This window comes from Sceloporus occidentalis, unplaced genomic scaffold (genome assembly GCF_023333645.1).
Source record: "Sceloporus occidentalis isolate IW3139 unplaced genomic scaffold, rSceOcc1.0.p SCAF_3, whole genome shotgun sequence".
In the NCBI taxonomy this organism is placed as follows: Eukaryota; Metazoa; Chordata; class Lepidosauria; order Squamata; family Phrynosomatidae; genus Sceloporus; species Sceloporus occidentalis.
The window spans coordinates 126,189,110-126,211,307 of NW_028316983.1; the positions used below are offsets into that span (position 1 = coordinate 126,189,110).

Here is a 22,198-nt window from a genome sequence, read left to right on the forward strand (position 1 = left end):
TGCATCTGCACTGCAGTAATAATCCAAGTTGACATTATTTTAATTGCCATGGCTCAATGCTATGAAATCCTGGGATTTGTAGTTTAGTGAGATATTTAACTTTCTCTGTCAGAGCACTCTGGTGTCACAAGCTACAAATCCCACGATTTCATAGCATGGAGCCATGGCAGTTAAAGTGTTGTCAACCTGGATTATTTCTTCAGTGTGGATATGGCCTATGCAACTCTTAAAGCTTCCAGTGTTTTAATTTGTTTTTAAAATATATTTTGATTTATATCTGCCATAAAATGTTCTGTATATTTCGATAGTGCACCTTCTATTTATTTTTCCTTTCCACTGTTTCATTTTGGTTTACCTCTTCCATTCCCTTCAGGGAGGTGCAGGAAGTTGGGATTGAGAATCAGTCAGGCCTATAATGCCATTTATCCCTGTCAGTACTGATTGTCCAGAGCCTGGAGGAATCCAGTATTCAGCAATCAAATTCTGCTTTTTTACAGTTTCCTCTAGTAAAACTGGCTGAGGGAGTAAAATGAACCGATTCTGTACAAATAAGCTGCAAATAATCAAGCAGTTGAAAGCAGAATAAAGGGAAACGGATTGGCAAGATACAGCTTTGCCTTTCAGCTGGAGCCCCAGGCGTCAATGCCAGGAGCAGCCACAGCCTCTGCCCAGTCTGGCAGATAAAGGAGAGAGTGTTTGCAGGCTGGTAACCATAGCAGAAGGACAAGGATTGGGTGCGGCATTTTAATGTGTAGGAATAAACTCTTTTCAGCTCTAATTCTGCCTCTGGCTTCTCAATGTCTTCTGGCAATTCTTTCCATTCTTAAAACATTATGCACTATTATTATTATTATTATTACCAATGGCACTCAATATAATTTGCAATTTAAAAGTCTAATTTTGTTTGCTTCAGCGCCAAACTTTGTCTTTTCCTCTCCTGAATTTCATTTTGCTAATTTTGTCCCAGTTCCCTCATTCTATCAAGGTGATTTTGAATTTTATTCTTGTCTTCCAAACTATGAACTGTCCCTCTCAGCATTCCATAATGCATAAATCCAGTTAGGATTCAGCTGACTCCTTCATCTCAGTTGGGGTACACTACATGCAACCTACTACTGCTCCTACTACTGACCCCTTCCAACCTTTTCCCACTTACGCACACTTCCTCAGTTATTCAAATGCATACACAACCACCCCCTGGAAAGGCACACATGCATAGGTTTCTGATTTTGCCTCTCACTTTACCCGCAGCATTAAGCCTTATGATCCCAACCTCATAAACACATTTTCTATAGTTGCAGGACTCCTTGATCCTGTAATTGTGGGAGGGACCCTCTGCTGGCAGCAAAAGGAAAGACAACAAGACGGACCCTGTTGCTTTTTTGCTGAGTGGCTGTAGTTCTGCAATCCAGCTTTTAGCTTTATTGGCCTGTTACAGACTGCCCAAAATAAAGCTGCTTCGGGTCTCTTTGGAGGTATGCTATTTAAATGATGCATGGGTCCTAAGAGTCCCGAGGTCGTGCCAAAGCCACACTCCATTCCTAAGCACTGGAGTGCAGCTTTTGGTGCAGCTTCCAGATTCTTAGGGTGTATGCATCATTTAAACAGTATACAGTGGTGCCCCGGGTTACGAAATTAATTCGTTCCGCTGTCAATTTCGTAACCCGAAAGGCTTTCGCAAGCCGAATTCCCATAGGCGCTAATGGGGAAAAGCCGCGATTCCGTGTGAAATCGCGCCGAAAAGCACCAAAAGTTTTTTCGTAACCCGAAAAAACTTTCGTAACCCGGAACAATGTTTTCCAATGGGATTTTTTCGTATCCCGAAAATTTCGTAACCTGGGTATTTCGTATCCCGAGGTACCACTGTACCTCCAAAGAGACCCGAAGCAGCTTTATTTTGGCAGTCTGTAACAGGCCATTGTAGTTTGTAACTTTGCTGCATATCTGACCTGCTCAGACTTCATCTTAAAAATGAGTAAAATCGGGCTAGTGGATCTTTAGAAATAAGTGTTATTCCTACATAGATACTTCATGCAGCTCACTCATGACAGTATTTCATCCTGATTCTAAGCAGTAGGCAGTAAACTTCTGCACAAAGCCATGTGATGCACACAAAAGAGCAGGCTTCCAAGAACTCAAGGTCTGACCCCTCTTCTCCAGTCCTCAAGGTGAAGGGAAGAGTCTTAGGGCAAGAGTTCTGGCATGAAAAATGTGTAAGTATATATTTTCCTCATTTTTGTTGTTGTTATCCACCCTCGGGTGGATATTGATCCATGGCGACCCTGTAGATGAGAAATCTCCAAGACTCCCTATGCTAACTGCTTTGCTCAGGTCCTGAAAATTCCTACCCATGATCTCCTTAATAGAGTCCATCCATCTAGCATGTGACCTTCCTCTCTTTCTGCTTCCCTCCACTTTCCCTAGCATTATGTTTTTTTCCAGTGAGTTGTGGCCAAAGTACAACAGCCTCAGTCTTGTCATCTTGGCTTCCAGAGAAATTTCTGGTCTTATCTGCTCTAGGACCCATTTCTTTTGACTTCTTGGCTGTCCGTGGTAACTTCAGCACTCTTCCTCAGCACCATAGAATCATAGAATTGTAGAGTTGGAAGAGATCTCAAGGGCCATCCAGTCCAACTCCATTCTGCCATGCAGGAACTCTCAGTCAAAGCATCCCTGACAGATGGCCATCCAGCCTCTGTTTAATCTCCAGGGAAGGAGACACCACTACACTCCGAGGGAGTTTGTTCCACTGTCAAACAGCCCTTACTGTCAGGAGGTTCCTCCTAATGTTGAGGCGGAATCTTTTTTCCTGGAGCTTGCATCCATTGTTCTGGGTCCTGTTCTCTGAAGCAGCAGAAAACAAGCTTGCTCCCTTGTCCATATGACATCCCTTCAAATGTTTAAACAGGGCTATCATATCACCTCTTAACTTTCTCTTTTCCAGGCTAAACATCCCCAGCTCCCTAAGTTGTTCCTCATAGGACTTGGTTTCCAGACCTTTCACCATTTTAGTCGCCCTCCTCTGGACACGCTCCAGTTTCTCAATGTCCTTTTTGAATTGTGGTGCCCAGAACTGGACACAATGTTCCAGGTGAGGCCTGACCAAAGCAGAATAGAGTGGCCAGGCCCCACCTGGAATATTGTGTCCAGTTCACCAGGAATATTGTGTCCATATCTTAAATGAATTAATTATTTTCCTCTCTGCTTTCTTAACTGTCCAGCTCTCACATCTATACACGGTAATAGGGAATACAATGGCTTGTATGATTCTAACTTTTGTGCTCAGTTATATATCTTTACATTTGAGGATATTTTCTAGTTCTCTCGTAGCTTCTCTCCCTATTCTTAGTCTTCTTATGATTTCTTGATTGCAGTCCCCACTCTGATCAATATTTGATCCCAGGTATGAAAATTCTTTTACTATTTTTATTTCCTCATTGTCTTGGTTGAATCTGTGTAAATTTTTTTGTGGTTGTTATTTTTGTTTTCTTTATGTTGTTCAACAATAAACCTGCCTTTGCACTTTCCTCCTTGATCTTCCTTAGTAGTTGTTCCAAGTCTGTGATGTTTTTGGCTAGTAGTATGGTGTTGTCTGCGTATCTTAGATTGTTGATATTCCTTCCTCCTATTTTCGCTCCTCCTGCTTTTGTGTGCAATCTTGTTTTTCATATAATATGTTCTGCATACAGGATGAACAGATAGGGTGAGAAGATGCAGCCTTGTCTGATCCCTTTGCTAATTGGGAACCTCATATTACTTACTATTTTTTAAAATGAAATACTGTGTGTAATTGCACTTGATGCTTCATGTCTAATGCTTAATGCCATCACAAGAGATTATCCCATGGTCTCAGGTTTGGCTCCTGAAATGTCAGGGCCTTGGATTGCCCTTATCTGTCACCTCTAAGTGACTTTTAAGGAGTGAAGGCTTCTTCCGGACAGATAGACTTGCAACATCCAGATGACTTTTACAATACCTTGCTCATAGGGAAGCTGGTTTGAAATACCACTGGGCTCATTCACATGAGACCTCTGCACAATGCTTATTCAACTTCACAGGGCACTGTCCAATTCTGAGCAGAATTTGGAGGCCATGTTTTAAGCTTTGAATCCCAGTGTCTAAAAGGACAGGGACACCAACATAAGAGCATGTTAAATCCACCTGCTGAGGCCAGGGGTAACTGCAGAGAGAGACTTCCCCAAATGTTTGCAGCTTTCAGCTTCTGGGACACTCTCATCAGAGAGGCTTTCCTGGCACCAACTCGGACGTCTTTTTGGCATCATCTCTTTTGTTGAACTAACCAGCTTTTAAAACAATCTTGTTCCTGTTTTAGTCTTTGCTGAAATGTTGACAGCTATGCTATTTTAGCTGCTTAAATTGTTTTAAATGCTTGTTGTTATTATATGGTTATTTTAATCTAAGCTACCCTGGGAAATATTTAAATAAGTTTCCTACTGGTTTGGCCATACTGTTATATTCTTCCCAAGAAGCCGTTTCCTAGGCAGGGGAATAGGGTGACATCACTTCCCTAGATTTGGGAGGAAAATGCAGACAAAAACAATTATTTCTATGTCATATTCAAATGTCACGGGTTCTAGTTTCCATGGAAATCCAATGGAAGCAAACATGTAAGTGGTGGTGGGAGGCGGTGGAGTGTTTGTTTTTAAGTGTCTGGGAAATCAACTGTGGCTGGAGGAATTTTTTTAGTATTCAATACCTAAGTCAGCTGCTGGAATAAAATGACCTTTTGTGCCTATTATTTTGCCAGTGAATTTTTGACATTTCACTCCCTTTTTTTACCACCCACTCCGTGCTAGGACCATTGGCTTAAAATGTTAGTGGTATGTATTCAGCATTTTGTAATGGAATCTCTGTGCCCTAGTCGGTTTCAGATCAAGGATCCGAAATCGCCCCCTTACAGAAGGCCACCAAAACATTTCAGTCTGGAACAGCACAGTAAGTGCCCTTGTTCTGCAGTGCTGTTTGGGTGTGTCTTTGTGCCATGCAGGGTTTTTAGTCCACATATGCAAGCAGATATTGATGAGTGATCAGAGAGTCTCAATCACCTGCAAGACAATGAGAATAGGGCGCCATTTCAGACTTTGCCACTCCACACATCAAGATCTGAACTGATGCAAGCAGAAGTTGGTGTAAATACAGTGAGACAGATGACATAGAATCATAGAATCATAGAATCATAGAATCGTAGAGTTGGAAGAGACCACTAGGGCCATCCAGTCCAACCCCCTGCCATGCAGGAAATCCAAATCAAAGCATCCCTGACAGATGGCCATCCAGCCTCTGTTTAAAGACCTCTAAGGAAGGAGACTCTATCACCTTCCGAGGGAGTGCATTCCACTGTCGAACAGCCCTTACTGTCAGGAAGTTCCTCCTAATGTTCAGGTGGAATCTCTTTTCCTGTAGCTTGCATCCATTGTTCCGGGTCCTGTTCTCTGGAGCAGCAGAAAACAAGCTCGCTCCCTCCTCAATATGACATCCTTTCAAATATTTAAACAGGGTTATCATATCACCTCTTAACCTTCTTTTCTCCAGGCTAAACATCCCCAGCTCCCTAAGTCGTTCCTCATAGGGCATGGTTTCCAGACCCTTCACCATTTTTGTCGCCCTCCTTTGGACACGCTCCAGTTTCTCAATGTCCTTTCTGAATTGTGGCGCCCAGAACTGGACACAATATTCTAGGTGGGGCCTGACCAAAGCAGAATACAGTGGCACTATTACTTCTCTTGATCTAGATATGACCAGTGTGAATGCTTGGGGTCTTGTGCACATCCATGTTCCCACAGTGTTTCTGCCACACTTTCTTCTAATCGCACACAAAACTTTATTGCACATGGTCCAAGGCATTTTGCACCAGGGCTCAGAAGCAATGTGTTACAAGCCACAAACTTACCAGTAACAAGCTACCTTGGTGAGTACTGCAGGCAAAATAAGTTGCTTTTGAAGATAACAAATCACTGCGAACTTCATTGGAAATTTTATTACAAAGAACTGTTTGCAGTTCTTTCCTCAAGGTCCTGGGACAGAATTGCGACTTGTAATTACTTCCGATGCACTATACAGGGAAGGAGGAGCACTGCTTTTGTTGTCTCTTCCAATCTGCTTGCTCATTCACTTAGCTGCCTTCTTCACTCCTTCTTCTCACTGCCTCCCCCTGCTACCTCCACCTCACGTCCCTTCTTTCTCCTCTGCACCTTGCCTTTTGCCATCACAAGAAGAAGTGGGCCAGAATCCTGCTGGGTTCTTACAATAACTAAAATGATGAAGCTACATCTGATAATGCCATCCCCAAAAAACATACCTGCCCAACAGAGGGATTTCCAAGGAGTTTATCACATGGGAGGAATTTCTCTTAATTTTGAATGAAAAGAAAGTGGGGCCAGAATGCATTCACATGAATTCGCTAATTCAGTGAATTTATGTGAATTCGAATTGCATTCGAACTGACCTCCCATTGCCTGAAAATAGCTTGCCATTGCCCAAAATTGTGTGTGGTAGTCTATCACGCAATAACATGAAACCCCATCATTGCATTTGGACTGACTTCCCATTGCCGAAATTGTGTGTGGTAATCTATCACACAATAACGTTAAACCCCATGATTGCCTTCGGATTGCCATTGGATTATACTTCCAATTTCCCTTGTCTGATAAACTCCCAAGGCACTGCAGATCAGGGCACTGGGAAACAATATCTGCAATGCTCTCTTGGTTGCAGATCATGTTGAGAACAGGCAGCTGTTCTCAACCCCCAATAAAACTGACGTTTGTTGAGATGTATCAGGTCCAGGATTGATCACCTTTTCTCCAGATTATGAGGAGCAGGAATGGTTTGGAAAGAGAGACTAGCCTTGTTGTCTCATGCTGACATTAAGATCTGTTCAGAACATTCTACCTCAAAAGCAATTTGGATAAAGCAGATGAAATAAACTTTAGAGTAAGTTGTTCAGAAATTCCGTAATGCATTCTCACCCTCGTGGTTTTCAAGGGCCATAAATCCAATGCTATGGTCTCCCATGTCTGAATATACCATAACCGACTCCCTCCAAATTGAGATGATACAAGATCAGAACTGCTGCCATCTTGATTATCAGCTACAGCAATGGATGCTGTTTAAGGCTGGAATCAATGAAACTTCAATTAGAATCTAGATCTGGACCTGGCAGGTTTAAAATTATATAAAATTAAAGGAGGAACAAGAAGGCGTGCTAGTCAAGTGAAGAGAAAAGAACCTTTTAGACATGTTCATCTTTCTTGTGAGGTTTGCAGATACCTTACTTTTTGTCATTGGTCTTGCAATGCCTCTGTGTCAAGGACAAGGCTGCATTGTCTCCAGGGAAGACTTCAACGCTGGAAAATACTTCAGTTGTATGTTCTTTGTGCCACAGCAGTGACTGATAGAACTTACTGCATATGTAACAGGGTCCAGCCATGGTGGTGGTTGCTCCTTTTTCTTCATGGAGCAGCTGTCAGGCTGCGGATTTCTCTTCTGGTATATAGTGCAGCATCAGCCAGTACAGTACAGCGAGTTGTCTGGCAGCTATTCAATGGTTAGCCCACACAGCTGGGCCAGCAGCTGACAGTTATCCTCTTGGATTGAAGCACATCACCAACAATGTATGGGAAATGCATGGGCAGGACAATACCTTTCCAACCCCAACTGCAAGCTCATTGAAGATAACTAAGCTTCAGGAAAGTTCCCATTAGATCCAATGCCAAGGTTTTTTTTTTTAAAAAATGAAATGACTGCAGATGGCTTGAACTCTGCAGACGGATGATCCCCTAACTATGCTACACTACCACCATCCCAAAGAAGTTTGATAACAAATAAAGCTCCACCTTCAGTTGTGCAGAGAATTTGTTGGCAATTTACATGAGAAGCTAGCATGGAGTGCTGAGGAAGTTAGTGGCTAGCAAGGGGGCAAGTGTACAGACAGGGATGTTTTGGAAGAAACTGGACAACAGAAGTGACTGGTAGGCCTCCGTGTCAGTGAGGTGGTGAATCCGCTGTAGATTTTAATTCCCTCTTTAAAGAAGCTATCCAAGATTCTGAACATATTTTGGAGGTAGGGCTCATGATCTTTAAATTTCAAACCAAAACCCCGAGCAGATTCACCACTCTGCTGATGTGAGAGTCACCAACCACCATGGATTGAAAGGCAAGTGAACCCTTGAAATTCTGATGATGAGCTCTGTCTCCAACCTACTGATTGCTTTAAGTAACATATAGTGCTTCAGAATATCCCTAGCCCCTTGCATATAGTGAGAGTTGTATTTTGTTCCACTGGGCTCTGCCATTGCACATCCTATGAATCTTACAGTTTGTATCTTAGTATCTTACTAGTAGTTTTTATGGTTGTTTCAACCCAGTTATGAGAAATGTAATTTATTACAATCCTGGGGATGAGAGAAATGTGGGTAGATACGGTGGTGAGGATCAGACTCGCCAAGAGTAGAAGGTCTTTAAGGCCTAGCTTGTCTTCTGGTCTTTCCTCTAGTTAGCAGTTCAAGTTGTCCTGCCATTATGTACTTGGGTCCGCTGATACTGCTGCTTAATGCTCAGTTGGTCATTAACTGACTTTCCAGTGGGACTACTAAAATGTGTTCTCGGCTGAGCTGATTTTCAAAAGCTGCATCCATACTGGAGAAATAACCTGGTTTGGCACCACTTTAACTGCCCTGGCTCAAGGCTATGGAATTCTGGGAGTTGGAGTTTGTTGTGGGGCCCAGAGTGGACAGTGGGTCCATCCACTGACATATGGCCCTCAGTGTGCTTGCCTAGAATGTTTGGCTCTGAGATGAAAAAGGTTCCTGTTTAATTGCCATTGTTAACATGTGATGTGTGCAAGAAACCCAAAACTGTGAAGTCACACAATAGCTTTAGTGGGGCACAAAAACTAACAAAAGACAAAAAGGCACTTGTTAGCTGTCTAACTATTCTCTCCTCTTAGTCAATACTGGCAGAACCATTTTTGGCAGCAGTTAAAGCCGAGAGTCTTTTTCAATAAATCTCCCTCAGCTTTGCATATCTGGATGCTACAGTGTTTGTTCATTGTTCTTGACAATTTGCTCCAACCCTGTCACTCTGGATGGGACTGTTGCCAAACAGCCATTTGTACGTCTTGTTACACATTCTCAATTTGATTGAAGTCTGGGCATTGACTGAACCATTCTAAGACATTCAGTCTCTTGTTTTTAAGGTGCCCCATTGTTATTTTGGCTCTGTAGGTAGTCGTTGTCCTGCTGGAAGATGACCCCCTATCCCAGTCTGAGGTCGTTTGTAGACCGAAACAGGGTTTCAGCTAGAATTGCCCTGTATTTGGCTCCAAACCTCTTGCCCTCAATCCTGACCACTTTCCCAGTGCCTATCATGGAAAGCACCCACACACAACATGATGCTGCCACCACCATGCTTTACCATGGATATGATGTTCTCAAGACAATGAGCATCATTTGCTCAACTCAGGCTTGCATCCTTCCGAGGTCACTAAAATGAGTACCCAGACTGTTGGGGGCAAATTGGCTTACTTGCTGTTCACCGCTATGATCTTTAGAATAGCGGTATATAAATAAAACAAATTATTAATTAATTATTATATATCCATTTTGCAGCAAAGTCAAAAATTCAGTTTTTGTCCCATCGGACCAGAGAATCTTTCCCCATGTTACTTGTATCCCTCACATGCCTTTTGGCAAACTCCAAAATGGGCTTTGATATGGGTTTGTTTCAGCAATGCCTTTTTCTTCTCACCACTTTCTCATAAAACTCAGCTTTGTGCAATGCTCAGGTAGTCCCACAAGCAGTTTCTTATCTCAACTACAGATCTCTCCAGCTCCTTCAGTTACCATTGGCCTCTTGTTTTCATCTCTGACTTATGCTTTACCCAGTCAGTGAGTTTTAGTAGCCAGCCCTTTCTAGGCAAAGTGACACTTGAACCATATTCTTTTCATTTTGGCTAATGGGTTTATTGGTGCTCTGGGAGATATTTTGGGATTAAAAAAAACAACAACCAAACTGCCTAACTTCATTCTGGACTTGTATGGTTAGCTGCCTGGACTTCATGATGCTGTTTATTTAGATATATTTTCCAACCAACTTTGGGGCCTTCCAGAAACAGGTGTTTAATCTGACTTCACATGGCCCTGGACTTGCACATAGGTGGACTGCATCCAACTATTTAGTTGACTTCTGGAGGCAGAGAGTTGTCCCAGAGCTTATTTAGACCTGTCACAGCTAAGGGGGTGAATCATCATCATCTTCTTCTATTATTATTATTCCATCCTTTCCCCAGTTTGGAATTCAAGGCAGCTTCCAATAGCTTAAAAAACAAAACAAAACCAGTATGTAGCAAACAAGTGATAGTTTGGTTTTGTGTACTTAACCTTTGTGTCCCACTAAGATTATTTTCCACCTACACAGTGCTGAGTGTCTTGTGTACATCAAATGGTAACAATGCCACTTAAATCCATTTCAATTCCCAGTGTTAACTCAACAAAATGTGGTGGTGGTGGTGGGGAATCAAACTAGAATGAATATTTCTGCAGTGCATTGTAGATGCTGACTAGGGAGAAGACACCCTTGAGGTGCGTCCTGAAGTTTCAGTTGCTGCAAAAAGCTGCAGCTATACTGCTAACTAATGCATAGATACATTACTGAAAAATTTCCACTGAACACAAATTGCTTTTTAGGCCTACTCCAAGGTGCTGGATTTAACTATAAGACTCCTAAATGATTTTGGGCCTGGCTGTCTAAGGCACTGCTTCTGATGTGAGGGACCAGCAATTTTTCTCTTAAAGTACCAAGGACCAGCACCATATTTGTGTTTATTAACTACAACAGCTCACCAAATAGCTGTTAAGCAGGATGCTGGGAACATAACTGAAAGAACAACAAAAAAATGTATACAGGAAGAATTGTGACAGTCTTCTCCAAGGATAATTCCATTCTTCTCACTAATTTAGTGCTGGGGGAGAGGAGCAAAATAATCTGAGTTGGGAGAAGCATGCGCCTAAGTGTACATATGCATGTGTGTACACCTGTATGAATACACATCTGTATGTCTGTATGGTTCAGTGTGTGAGAGAGGAGGGAAAGTTCATGAATGTGTGTTCACCTGTTAATCAACACATCTGACCCTTGCAATCAAAAAGATTGATTGCTTCCCACCATTATACATAGTCTCATGGGGCGATTTGTTTGGGCCAAACTAATCAGGCTTTGGAGGGAGTTACATCAAAATGGCAGCTTTGGGCTGATAATTGAGGACACGGCACTGGAAAGAGGTATGTTTGGTTTTTCTTGCTCCAGTGCCATTTCCTCAGTTTAATCTCCCTTGCCCAAATCAAATATTAGTGTGAAAATATCAAAATGGGACAAAAACAGGTATAAAGAACCCAAATAATTCTCAAATATCTTAGGTCCAAAAGACACTGAAGAAATAATCCAACTTGAGACCACTTTAATTCCCCAGCTCAATGCTAGGGAATTTTGGGAACTGTAGTTTTGTGAGACAGTCTTTTCTGTCAGAGTGTTCTGGTGCCACAATAAACTACAGTTCCCGGGATTCTCTAGCACTGAGACAGGGCAGGTAAAGCAGTGTCAAATTAGATTATTTCTGCAGTGTGTTTTGGACCTGTGTGATACCTGGCTGTTTACTGAGCCCAGTAAGCTGTAAAATGGTGTGGGGTAGATATGCATTTCACCAATGTCTGAATAGAAAGGTGGATAGTACAATCTCATCTTTGCCAACTCAGTCACTATGGCGGGATACAGACGGCCAGGCCCCTTTAAACTTTTTTCCCCGCCCTGCCCAAGAACAAAGGTGGCCTCGTGACAGCTGGTGATCAGCTGATGTTGGCATCCTTGCCCGCTTGCGCATTGCGAGTGCCACCACTGGCATCATGGATGCCTCCTCTCCTTTGTTCCCTTTGGTCTTCCTGAAGCTGCAATCCACAGCCACAGCTGTCGCCGGTGCCACCGCCGTCTTCTCCGCCTCCTCTGCCCCCTCCGCCCCTGAGGGGGCATCAAAAGGTCTTGGGCACATTCAAGGTCCGGGGTCTCGTCCTCCTCCACCACAGGCTCCGCTCTGGCTGGCTGGCCCACCGGGACCCTCACACGCTCCCCACTGGTGGCTAGTCTATTGGGTCTGATGCTTCCATCACTTTTAATGAAAGCATGCAGCTCCTTGTAAAAGGGCAGGGGGGTGCCCTTCTTAGTACCTCTGGCCTGGGCATCTCTGTATTGTTTGTATTGAGATTTTAGCGACTTGCATTTTCGGCGACACTCCTCCAAAGTTCTGTTCTGTTCCCTTATCACTTTCTACAACCAAAACATCCGCCGGCAAAACTTACAACTTCCCGCGATTCCAGCAACGCATGCGCACATGGAGCTCTAGGGTTAGGGTTACGAGACTTAAAATGCGCCGCAGCTGTGCCGCAGCTTCCACAGCTGCATGGCAGCGGACGCTGCAATTAAAGCCCGACTGCAAACCACGCATGTCCCGGACCCCGACCCATTATGCGACGCAGCTGACACGGAGCTTTTAAACGGGCAACTTATATTTGCGGCGTGGCAATTCTGGCGTACCGGTGCAGCAGCTTACAGACGGAGCTGCGCAGCTGCGCATCAAACGGAAAAGAAGCGGAGAAAAGCAGCACCTTTTTAATGCCGCTTCTTCCCGCTTGGGGCGTGCGGGGGGCGTGTTCATGGCAGCATTCAGGTAAGGCCCGTCTGAAGGCTCTACCTTCATGACGTCATGAAGACACCCCTTTTTGCCCGTCTGTATCCCGCCTTAGTGATGCTAGATTGTGGATGCAACATATACAAGATATCCGTCAGAATATACACCTAAGCCATAAGGCTTTCACCTTCTCATTCTCTAGCATGACTGGATCACATTTGCATCCAAACTTTCCCTGTTCCAACATTTCTCCTTAGTTATCATTAGACAGGTGCCCACAAGGAAACTAAGCATCATTCCTTGGAGGCAAGAAGGATGGAAGGAGCAAAGTTGACTCATGTCGAAGATCCTTCCATCTTTAGTAGTTCACACTCTAGGCCATTCAAGCTGAATTCAAAACATATGGCATGAAGGGCAGATGCAATTCTTATATTTTCAGCACACATTTGAACAGTTTTACTTTTATAAGAGGAGGAGGAGAGGCACTTTTACCAAGTTTCCAAAGCCTTCAAGTGAGAGGCCTTTTGGACAATTTCTGCAGTAAGGTGGGGGTGAGGACTACACAAGTTGTAGTAAGACAGGAAAAATGATCACTATTCGCAATTATGGGTGATACAGGCCTTTCTCAAAATTAACACCAAAGGTCCACACGTATCACCAACCTAAACAACGGTTCCACTCACACACCACAAACAGTTTATGAAATATTTTTATTAACAGAAAACAGTAGGTTTGAAGAGGCATCCTTGGTTGTAGAAGCTGGTCTGTAATTTGGATAGTGCAAGCTTTGCAAAGTTGTTTCATAAACACTGCCTCCACACCAGACCCATGGTTGTTATTTACTGTGCCTTCTGCCCCTGTGTTTAATGTTCCACAGCAGCTAGAAACACAGGAAGGGCATGGCATTCCCCAAAGCAAAAAAGCAATTTTACTACCTGGTTATAAATACACCTGAAACACGCAGAGAAACAAACCCCAGTACTGGTCCATTTGTAAGCAGACAGAGCTACTCTCCAATACACATATACACATTTACACACTTACCTACAAGTCTCTACCACTCCCCTTTTAGAATACAATTGTATTCTAAAATAAATCTTACAAGAAAGGGCGAGGTTTCCTATAGAGACACTAGTGAGCCACATCCACAGATCTTTCATTTTATAGACACAAAGGCATCAAAGCAACAAGTATCAGACAAGCAAACCTTACCTCATTACCAATGTCATGATAACAACTTTTTTTCTAGGATAATATTAGCAGGGCTAATAATTTCTGACAGAGTTCACACCAATACAGACTAGATTTTCAAACAAAAGCATTTAGCTCTGCCCACATGCTAGGAAATGCCTCTTGTTGATGTTTGCCCCGAGGGATATTAACTTTAAGGACCATGGTGCAATATTGCCACACAATAAGACCACAGTACAGACTTGCCCTCTCCTCTGGCTCAGTACCACCACCACCCAAAAACTCAGCTTGTTTCCAATCTTTTTAGATATTCAACTGTTAAATAGCCAGTGGCTGATTGTGTATAAATGCAGCAAGAGCTATAGCTTGCTGTGGAATGTCCCAGGGACATTGGGTGACAGGAATAACTCATGTGATAGCTGACATACTGTCTCTGAGCATACTGGGATAAAAGGATTAAATGGAGAAGGGAGGCAGTGGAAGAGGAGTAGCTCTGTGTGCTTTAGGAGGAATAGCAGAATGCCAACCTGTCCAGGGAGGAAACAGCAAAACAAGTGCAGCTACCTCATCAACTGCTCTTATAGGGCTGAGCCAGCATGTGGCATCACTATATCTAAACACACATGGTTAGTCAAGGAAAGGCAGTGCAAGTGGGCTGAGCAGCTGGGATAGTTGGCAGAAAAAGCTTTCAAGGTTGATCCTTTGCCTCTGAGTCTTTATCATAGATGTAACTTCCAACTGCACCAGTGTTCACTCCTGAAAAATAAACAGAAGCATAAATGGAGGAAGGGCCATGGTAAAAGGAAAAAGGAGTTGCAGGTTGCAGGCAGGAGAGCTGATCATTTTAATCTGTACAAGTGTACAGAGTGTGAATCTCTAAGTGGCCAAAATGGCACTGTCCGTGCCTGAATGGAAGTATCAGAAGATGCAGGAAAACCTGAAGATATGCAGAGATTAAAAAAAAAAAAACCAACTACTGGAAGAAAATGCTGCCACACATTGAGAGAAGTCACCCCCACAATCATTTCCTCTACAAATCCCTCTAACTACTTAGGCTCACGAAAAATCCATTACTCCTGACAACCTGTGGATGATGTTTACTGTTGCTGGTAGCTGATCTTATGACAGCTGAGCAGTAGAAGAGCCAACAAACAGCCAGTAGTTGTAGCAATAGTTCAGCAATGATGCCATGTGAATGGAGGAGAGATGTTTTACATTCCTTCAAATTCTGCATCTACCCACCAGTCTTCCAAGATGGGTTTTTACACAGGGCCTTGTAAAGGTGAGAAGTAATGTATCTGCCTATGATCCAGGTAAGCAGCATGAATATCAAGGGAATCAAAAGAGCATTCTCTCACACATAACATCAATGCAACATTGCTACTTCAGTCTTCATCAAGGAAGGGAGAAAGGACAGTAATCAGCTTTCAGCCTTTTGCCCAGCTTGGAGGGCGCAAGGACAACCAAGAATGAAAAGGACTTCCTTGGCTGCAATCCTTAACAGGAGCACTTTCTATTGACCCATTACATTGCAAGGCATCACTTGTTCTATAAATGGCAGAGTGGTCATTCCAGCTTCACTCCTGTTGTAGTCAAGACCTCCTTGGAATCCCTTCCTTCCATCACTGGAGAACTGTTGCTTTTCCCACCCATTAACCCATTTCCACCCATGTTACACTCACCCTTTGGTCCAAACAAGATCCCATAGCATGGTTTGTGGCAATAAGGCTGGCCATCATGCTGCAAACAAGGGGAAAAAGGGCAGAATATCAGGGTCAGCCTTTGCACACCTAAGGCACTTTCCAGCATTACCAGCCCTTGAGTAACCTGTTGACACTCATGTTCCCTTGGCCTATGCCTCAACCTATACCTAGCTCTAGGGAAATCTTCATGGTTACACAAAGACACATGATAAACTTCAGTGTGCATTCTGGCCTGTTCAACACTCACTGTAACGAAATGCTGCAACTCTCTTCCAGGAATGCTTAAAAACTACCTTGTGCTTGAGGGCAAGTGTTGTCAAAAACCAAGACAGTCCTACAACCTAGGGTTGCTGCTGTCATGGCTATCTCATGGACCTGCAAGGATTCTGCAATCCTTGGACCCATAGGCCAGAGCTACCAATGTAAAGCAGAGATAATATGCTGTTTTGTACCTTCAAGTCACTTGTAACATATGATGACCCTAAGACTTATGATGATCCTCACGGAGTTTTCTTGGAAAGATTTGTTTAGAGGGGGTTGACTTTGCCTTTGCTCTCTGAGGCTGAGACAGCATGAATAGCACAATACCATCCAATGGGTTTCCATAGCTGAGTGAGGATTCGAACCTTGGTCTTCAGAGTTATAGCCCAATGCTCAAATCACTATAGCACACTGGCTATCCAGAGAGATAATATACTGTACTTAAAAAACCCAAAACTTTATTTTATCAATCCTTTATTACATTCTACTGAATGAAAAGGTAATAGCAGAAACACAAAACTAAAAGAAAAAGAACAGGAAAGAAATATCACAACATTGACTGGGAATGCTGTATCAGGTAATTAAGATAATAAATCATTCCAAAACTTATTATGAGTTACATGGAGGTGGTAAATAATATTGTTACTGTTGAAATGTGCAATAACAGGCCACAAGGTTTCATTAAATGGGTCATCTATCTGGTCACGTCTACACATTTTGCAGTGTGCTTTTAACTTTTCCATAAATGCAAATTGTGAGAAATTCATCACTCCCTCCAATTTTTTTGGCAATCAATAGTCTAGCTGCAACTCAAAAGAAACCTATCAAGTTTTTATTTTTTAAGAGTTACATTATCTCCCTGGAACATATACAATAGCCTCACCCTGCGTTTTGCAGGAACATGTTGACTGATTGGTAATTTGGAAGAGATATTATACAGTACTATATTTTGGATCCTGAAGAAGAGAAGTTACATGTAAATTTCTTCCTAGTCACTAGGGGGCATTTTGGTTCTTCTTTGCATTCTGCTTCGGTTGCCACATGGACACAGAAAAATGCTGGTGGTTTGCTTTCCAGGTTAGTAGCAAAGAAAGCTACTAATGCCAAAACCAACAAGTCCATGGTGCGAAGAGCAGCAGTGGGGAATGGATTTTGGCTACTAAGAAGGCTCAACTTCAAATATCTAGACCAGTTAGAAAATCAGCAGCCCAAAATTATAGGCAGGTAGGACTGACTCTCATCTGTTGCTTTTTATATATCTCCTACAGAAGATTTATGTAACAAATATTTCTTAATGTGACCTCATAAAGAAAGGTCTGGATTTCTCATAGTCTAAGTTTTCAGTGCTTCTCCACATGTAATTCATACATTATATTTTCCATGCACTGTAGACTTTGGAATAGTAATTCGATACATGAAGCTGCCCAAAACCATGGTTCCAGGAATCAAGCAATGCATTTAATTAGGCAATCTTTAACTTGCAAGCCATCTTCTCAGGTTCTGAGAGCATTCTAATGCATAGATCCGTTAGTGCTTTGTTAAAAGCATGACTTCAAATAACGTGACTGCAATCACTTTGCTACTGCTACTGTGCAGACATTGTAGGCAGAGTGCAGCCCTCCAGATACATCTGGACTGCAATTCCCATTAGCTTTAGGAAGAATGGCCAATGCTGAAGAATGATGAAGGGTTGTACTTGGCCCACTCCAGCTACATGGAAAAAAGCTTCAGTAGTAACTTTGCAACTTTGTCCCCTTGCAAAAAATGGGAGGGGGGGGGAAGTATCCTGAAATAATCCTCTCATTAAAATTTGAAAAGTTTTGTTTCCACTCTTAATCTTGCTTCATTCCTTCTTAGTGCCAAACGCCCTGTTAAAGCAATCCCAGTGATACCTGCATACCCAGATGGCACTTGCAGTCAAGGTTATGGTGTCTTACCTCAGCATGGCCTCCAGGGGTTAGTGTCTTCCCACAGCGTTCACAACGTAAGCAGGGACGATGCCAATCCTTGCCCAGTGAAGTTACCTTCTCAGCTAGAACAGAACAGAAAAGTGGAGGCTTACATCTTCAACGTGTTTAAAACTCTACAGCAGAGGTGGAAAACGTCTGGAGGCTGCATTAGCCCCAAAGAGATCTTGGAGGCTGGACAGCCATCTGTCAAGGGTGCTTTGATGCTGTATTCCTCCATGGCTGAAGAGGGTCGGACTGGATGATTCTATGATTCTATATACTAAATCATGAGTAGGAAACTGGGGGAGTCTAAGGAGGCACATTGGAGGGCTGAACCCACCCTACAAAAAATAATTTGCTTTGCCTCCCAATGTTGCCAAATATCCTCAAGGGTGTGTGCGAGTTATTTCTGTCATATTTTCCTGCCCCCAGCCATTTTAGTTACTTCTTGTTCTGTTCCCTAGGGAACAGAAAAGTGGTAAAAATGCCCTCCCACCTGCCAGAATACATCTGAGAACATTTGAGGCAAACATTTTGATCTTAGGAAGCCCTCTGGGCCACAAAAAACAGCATGGAGGTTGGGTCTTCCTGTGGCTCGAGGACATTTTATCCACCCTTTTATGCATTTTGCTTAGTGTGGTATATCAAGTCCTATTTGCAGGCCCAGAGGTGGCACTGGCTTCTCCATGCTGCAGGAACTCTCTGAAACAGTGAGGTGAAGATGGGCAAGACAAAGTGCAAGCAGGAAACCTGGACAAAACTCACCAAAATAGACTTTCTTGGAGCAGCGTGGGCAGACATTGGGTTCCCCTGTGAAAGTTGTAATGCTGGAGGCTGAAATACAGATAGAAAGACATGACTATTTCTCGGGAGTAATTTGACGGTGTGTCCTACAGGGCAGGGGTTTGACCGGATGGCCTTTGTGATCCCTTCCAACCTATGATTCTATAATAATTTCCCAAATATGGCTTGGAGAAGGCCATTTGGTGGCTGGAAGCTACCTGGGCAACACTCAGTTATGGATCTGCAAGTGGGAGAAAAGAATAGATGCCACCTTCTTGGAGTGTTCTGGAGATCAAGAGGGTGGCACCCACTTTTTCCTCCCAGTGGCAGAGGCTGTCCAGGTGCCCAGCCACTTAGATGACCATGGGGCACAGACACTGAGCAGCTTCCTTGTCAGGGGACAGAATAGAAGCCCCAAGTAAGCACATGCACAGGAGACTATCTGATGAGGCTAAAAAGTGCAATTAAAGCAGAATAGACACATCTCTGGCCAAACCTTATCAGATGATGCCATGGCTCAGCTGTAGCTGCTCTGTCCTCCATCCGTGACTATAGCACAACTTTTCATTGATGGGCTTTCCCATAAATTGCTGCCAATACCGCTGCTATAGAATTAATGTATGTGATAATGTCTCAGCTTGCGTCCCAACATAAGGCACATGGTGTCAATTTCCTCCTCTCCCTCACTCCCTCCCACACTATTCCCAATCAGCTTGTTTTCTTTTTTTTTAAACCTTACTTTTCTTTTCTCTTCCCACACCCTTGCCTTTTGTAATGCCTATTTTAAGGAGAGAGAGAGAGACAGAGAGAGAGAGAGAGAGACAGAGAGAGAAAGGAAAGGCATGCTGGTAAAGCAATAGGGCAGAGAGGTGGGGCAAAGGACCACACTTGGAAAGAAAGAGTCCCAGGCCAGCAATGGCTGCTTCAGTGATTGCAAAGATGTGTGATAGGTACTGCTCCCAAGCCAGAATATATCTGTTTCTTTTCATTGACACAATTTGGGTGAGAATGGGGTGATCTCCACAAAGAGGGACACTCCACGCCGTGTAGAACTGTGACTGAAGCCTGCAATACCTGCATGAATATTAAATAGGGATTTCTCAGAGGAAAACCAGGGTAGTTTTCTATCCAGATTAAGGGGCCAAAGAAGGTATTCTACACAGAATTACAAGTATCAGAGAGGCATTATCCTAAATAATATTGTAAATAATGCAATGCAACTAGATTCTTGATTTAAGAGTATACACAAAGACTATGTATAGACTAAAATAAAACAAAACAAAACACAGAGATCCATCAAAGAAAAACACAAAGTATGCAGAAGGCAAATAAACATAATACAAGAGCCCCTTAGAAATACCCCCCTCCAATATCTCCCAGTTCAGTTGCCTTGGTGGTTTCCAGGCTTCTCTCACACCAGTACATACCTTTGCTGGGTCCCTTAGGGGCAGCATTTACTTTTTTCTCTTCCACTTTGGGCACATGTTCAATAGGGCCTGACACCAACTGTCCTTCAGTCTGGGGCTTATCGTAAATGTAAGAGCCTGCCCCTCCAATGTTCACACCTAAAAAGGGAGCAAGAGAAATCAGAGAGGCTTGATCCAATAAGCTGTCCCATCCTCCACAATACCTACAAATTTTGAAGAAATTATAGATTAATCTATACAGTAGGAACCCAGCTAAGCTCATTCTGTCTGTACTCTCTTCATCTAAGATTCAGTAAATGCTTTCTCTGGTTTCCAGTGGATGAAGAAAATGAAGAGCTATCCTTTACTCCAGTGACTATGAGTTATCCCAATCTGGTCTATGAAAAGATACCCCAAAGTCCCATTCTCTGGGGAGTCACTTCCACTTGGTTCATGCAACCAACTGGGATTACAAGTGGGGAGGAGGAATTCCTTTGCTACCACTGATCAAAGATTGGGCACAGCAGCAAAGAACCCTCTCTACTACTTGCTTTAAGGTTAAGGCTAATGGCATGTGGGGGGAATCCCCATTGTTATCCCTGAATGGAAGTAACAACAGGGAACTTTCCTTACCTGGGGAAACCACAAGACAGGCAAAGCTTTCCAAACCAAGCTGCCAGCTGCAGTAATGCCCCTGGCATGCATTTGACCTCAGAGTGAGACTTGTTGTTTGTAGGAAAACCCATGGGCAGGGAAATCCCAGAGGCTAATGTTGTCAGGGGACATCCCTAGCATTGTGTAGCCTGTGAAGGACAGCTCCCATCCAATTTAAAGACATCAGATCCTGTCTGATTTTGGAATCTAAGCAGGGTCAGCCCTGGTTAGTACTTGGATGAGAAACCACAAAGGAATACCAAGTGCTGTAGGCTATATTTCAGATCAAGGAACTGGAAAAAAACACCTCTGAGTATTCTTTGCCTAAGAAAACACTATGAAGTTCATGGGGTCACCATAAGTCAATAGATGACTTGAAGGCAGGCACGTGCATGCACACAAATACTCTCCTTTTTCATTCATATGGGTCTAAATAAGATCCAGAAGACACAGGACACCTTCAGTCCAGCAGAGTAAAGCTAAATGTAAATGCATGTTTGTGAGCAAAAACCACACATGCAGAATCCTGTGTGAGGGAGAAGATAGTGGTGGTGTTGGTTGGGGAAAGAATTGCGGCAGGAAGCATACACATGAACATAAGATGCTTTACACTGGCTGTCAGTGGCTCTCCAGGGTTTGGGGTAGAATTCTTTCCAAGCCCTAGCTTGAGATTCTGGGAACTGAAACTGGAATCTTCTGCAAGCAAAAAAGGAGTGTAGCTGCTGAACTATGACCCCACCCCAAAAGTGCTGAAATACATACATACAGCATTACACACCCTTTGGTGCTACCAATCATGCCCACCCACAGTGTTTCTCTTACATATGCCTGCATATAATTTTTTGATCCACCCAAAGTAGCTCACATTCTAATTACACCACAACTAGACAAGGTGTGTCCCATTAGAGATGCTTGTAGAATTACATCAACATAGATCTGGATCTCTCTGGCAGGCTTTGAGAAGAACTGTGCAGAAAATGAGACAATGAAAGCAAGAAAGAACGATGCAGCAGCTGAAAGGGAAACATACCTTTGGGTCCAAACAGTGTTGCGTAACAGGGTTTATGGCAGTAGGGCTTCCCATCATGCTAAAACAAAGAAATGGCAAGTGTTAGACTGGCCAGGATTTGTGAAAAGGTAAATAAAGCAACTATTTATCAAAAGGGGTGGGGGTACATTTTAGGGCTGGAGCCAAACTCTAATCTGACAATAGCCAATGCAGAGTGGATGGGGCCAAATATAATTCCCACCAAATAAATAAAGTTAAAATTAAAAATTGGGCATTTTCCCAACAATCAAAATTCACTTTTACACATCTACCCAGAAGTAATCTCCAATGCAACAGCCTCCCAGGCTGCAAAGCACCGTTCAGTTCCATACAATAGCTTCTGACCCTTAAAACACCCTCTGTCCTCTTTCACTGATGGGAGACAGCAGAAGATGTTTGCATCAGGATGGAGAAACCCTCATGAGTTGAGGAAACTAAATGAGGCAGACATGGATGAATTGGGGTGTGTGAGGGGTTCATTTTTATGAATCTTGGCTCAGTTTTTT

General features: G+C 43.1%; 1 protein-coding gene across 1 annotated transcript in view; it reads right to left on the reverse strand.

The window, feature by feature from the left end:
- Window positions 1-13,388: 13,388 nt before the first annotated feature.
- Window positions 13,389-22,198, reverse strand: part of CRIP2 (cysteine rich protein 2) — a 45,962-nt gene continuing 37,152 nt past the window's right edge. Inside the window, exons 3-8 of the mRNA XM_089516128.1 lie at window positions 21,675-21,732; window positions 20,012-20,149; window positions 18,567-18,635; window positions 17,790-17,884; window positions 15,571-15,628; window positions 13,389-14,644 (exon numbers count right to left, since the gene is read on the reverse strand). Coding sequence (XP_089372254.1) covers window positions 14,577-14,644; window positions 15,571-15,628; window positions 17,790-17,884; window positions 18,567-18,635; window positions 20,012-20,149; window positions 21,675-21,732 — 486 coding nt within the window. The 3' untranslated portion in view covers window positions 13,389-14,576. The remainder of the gene's footprint in view (window positions 14,645-15,570; window positions 15,629-17,789; window positions 17,885-18,566; window positions 18,636-20,011; window positions 20,150-21,674; window positions 21,733-22,198) is intronic.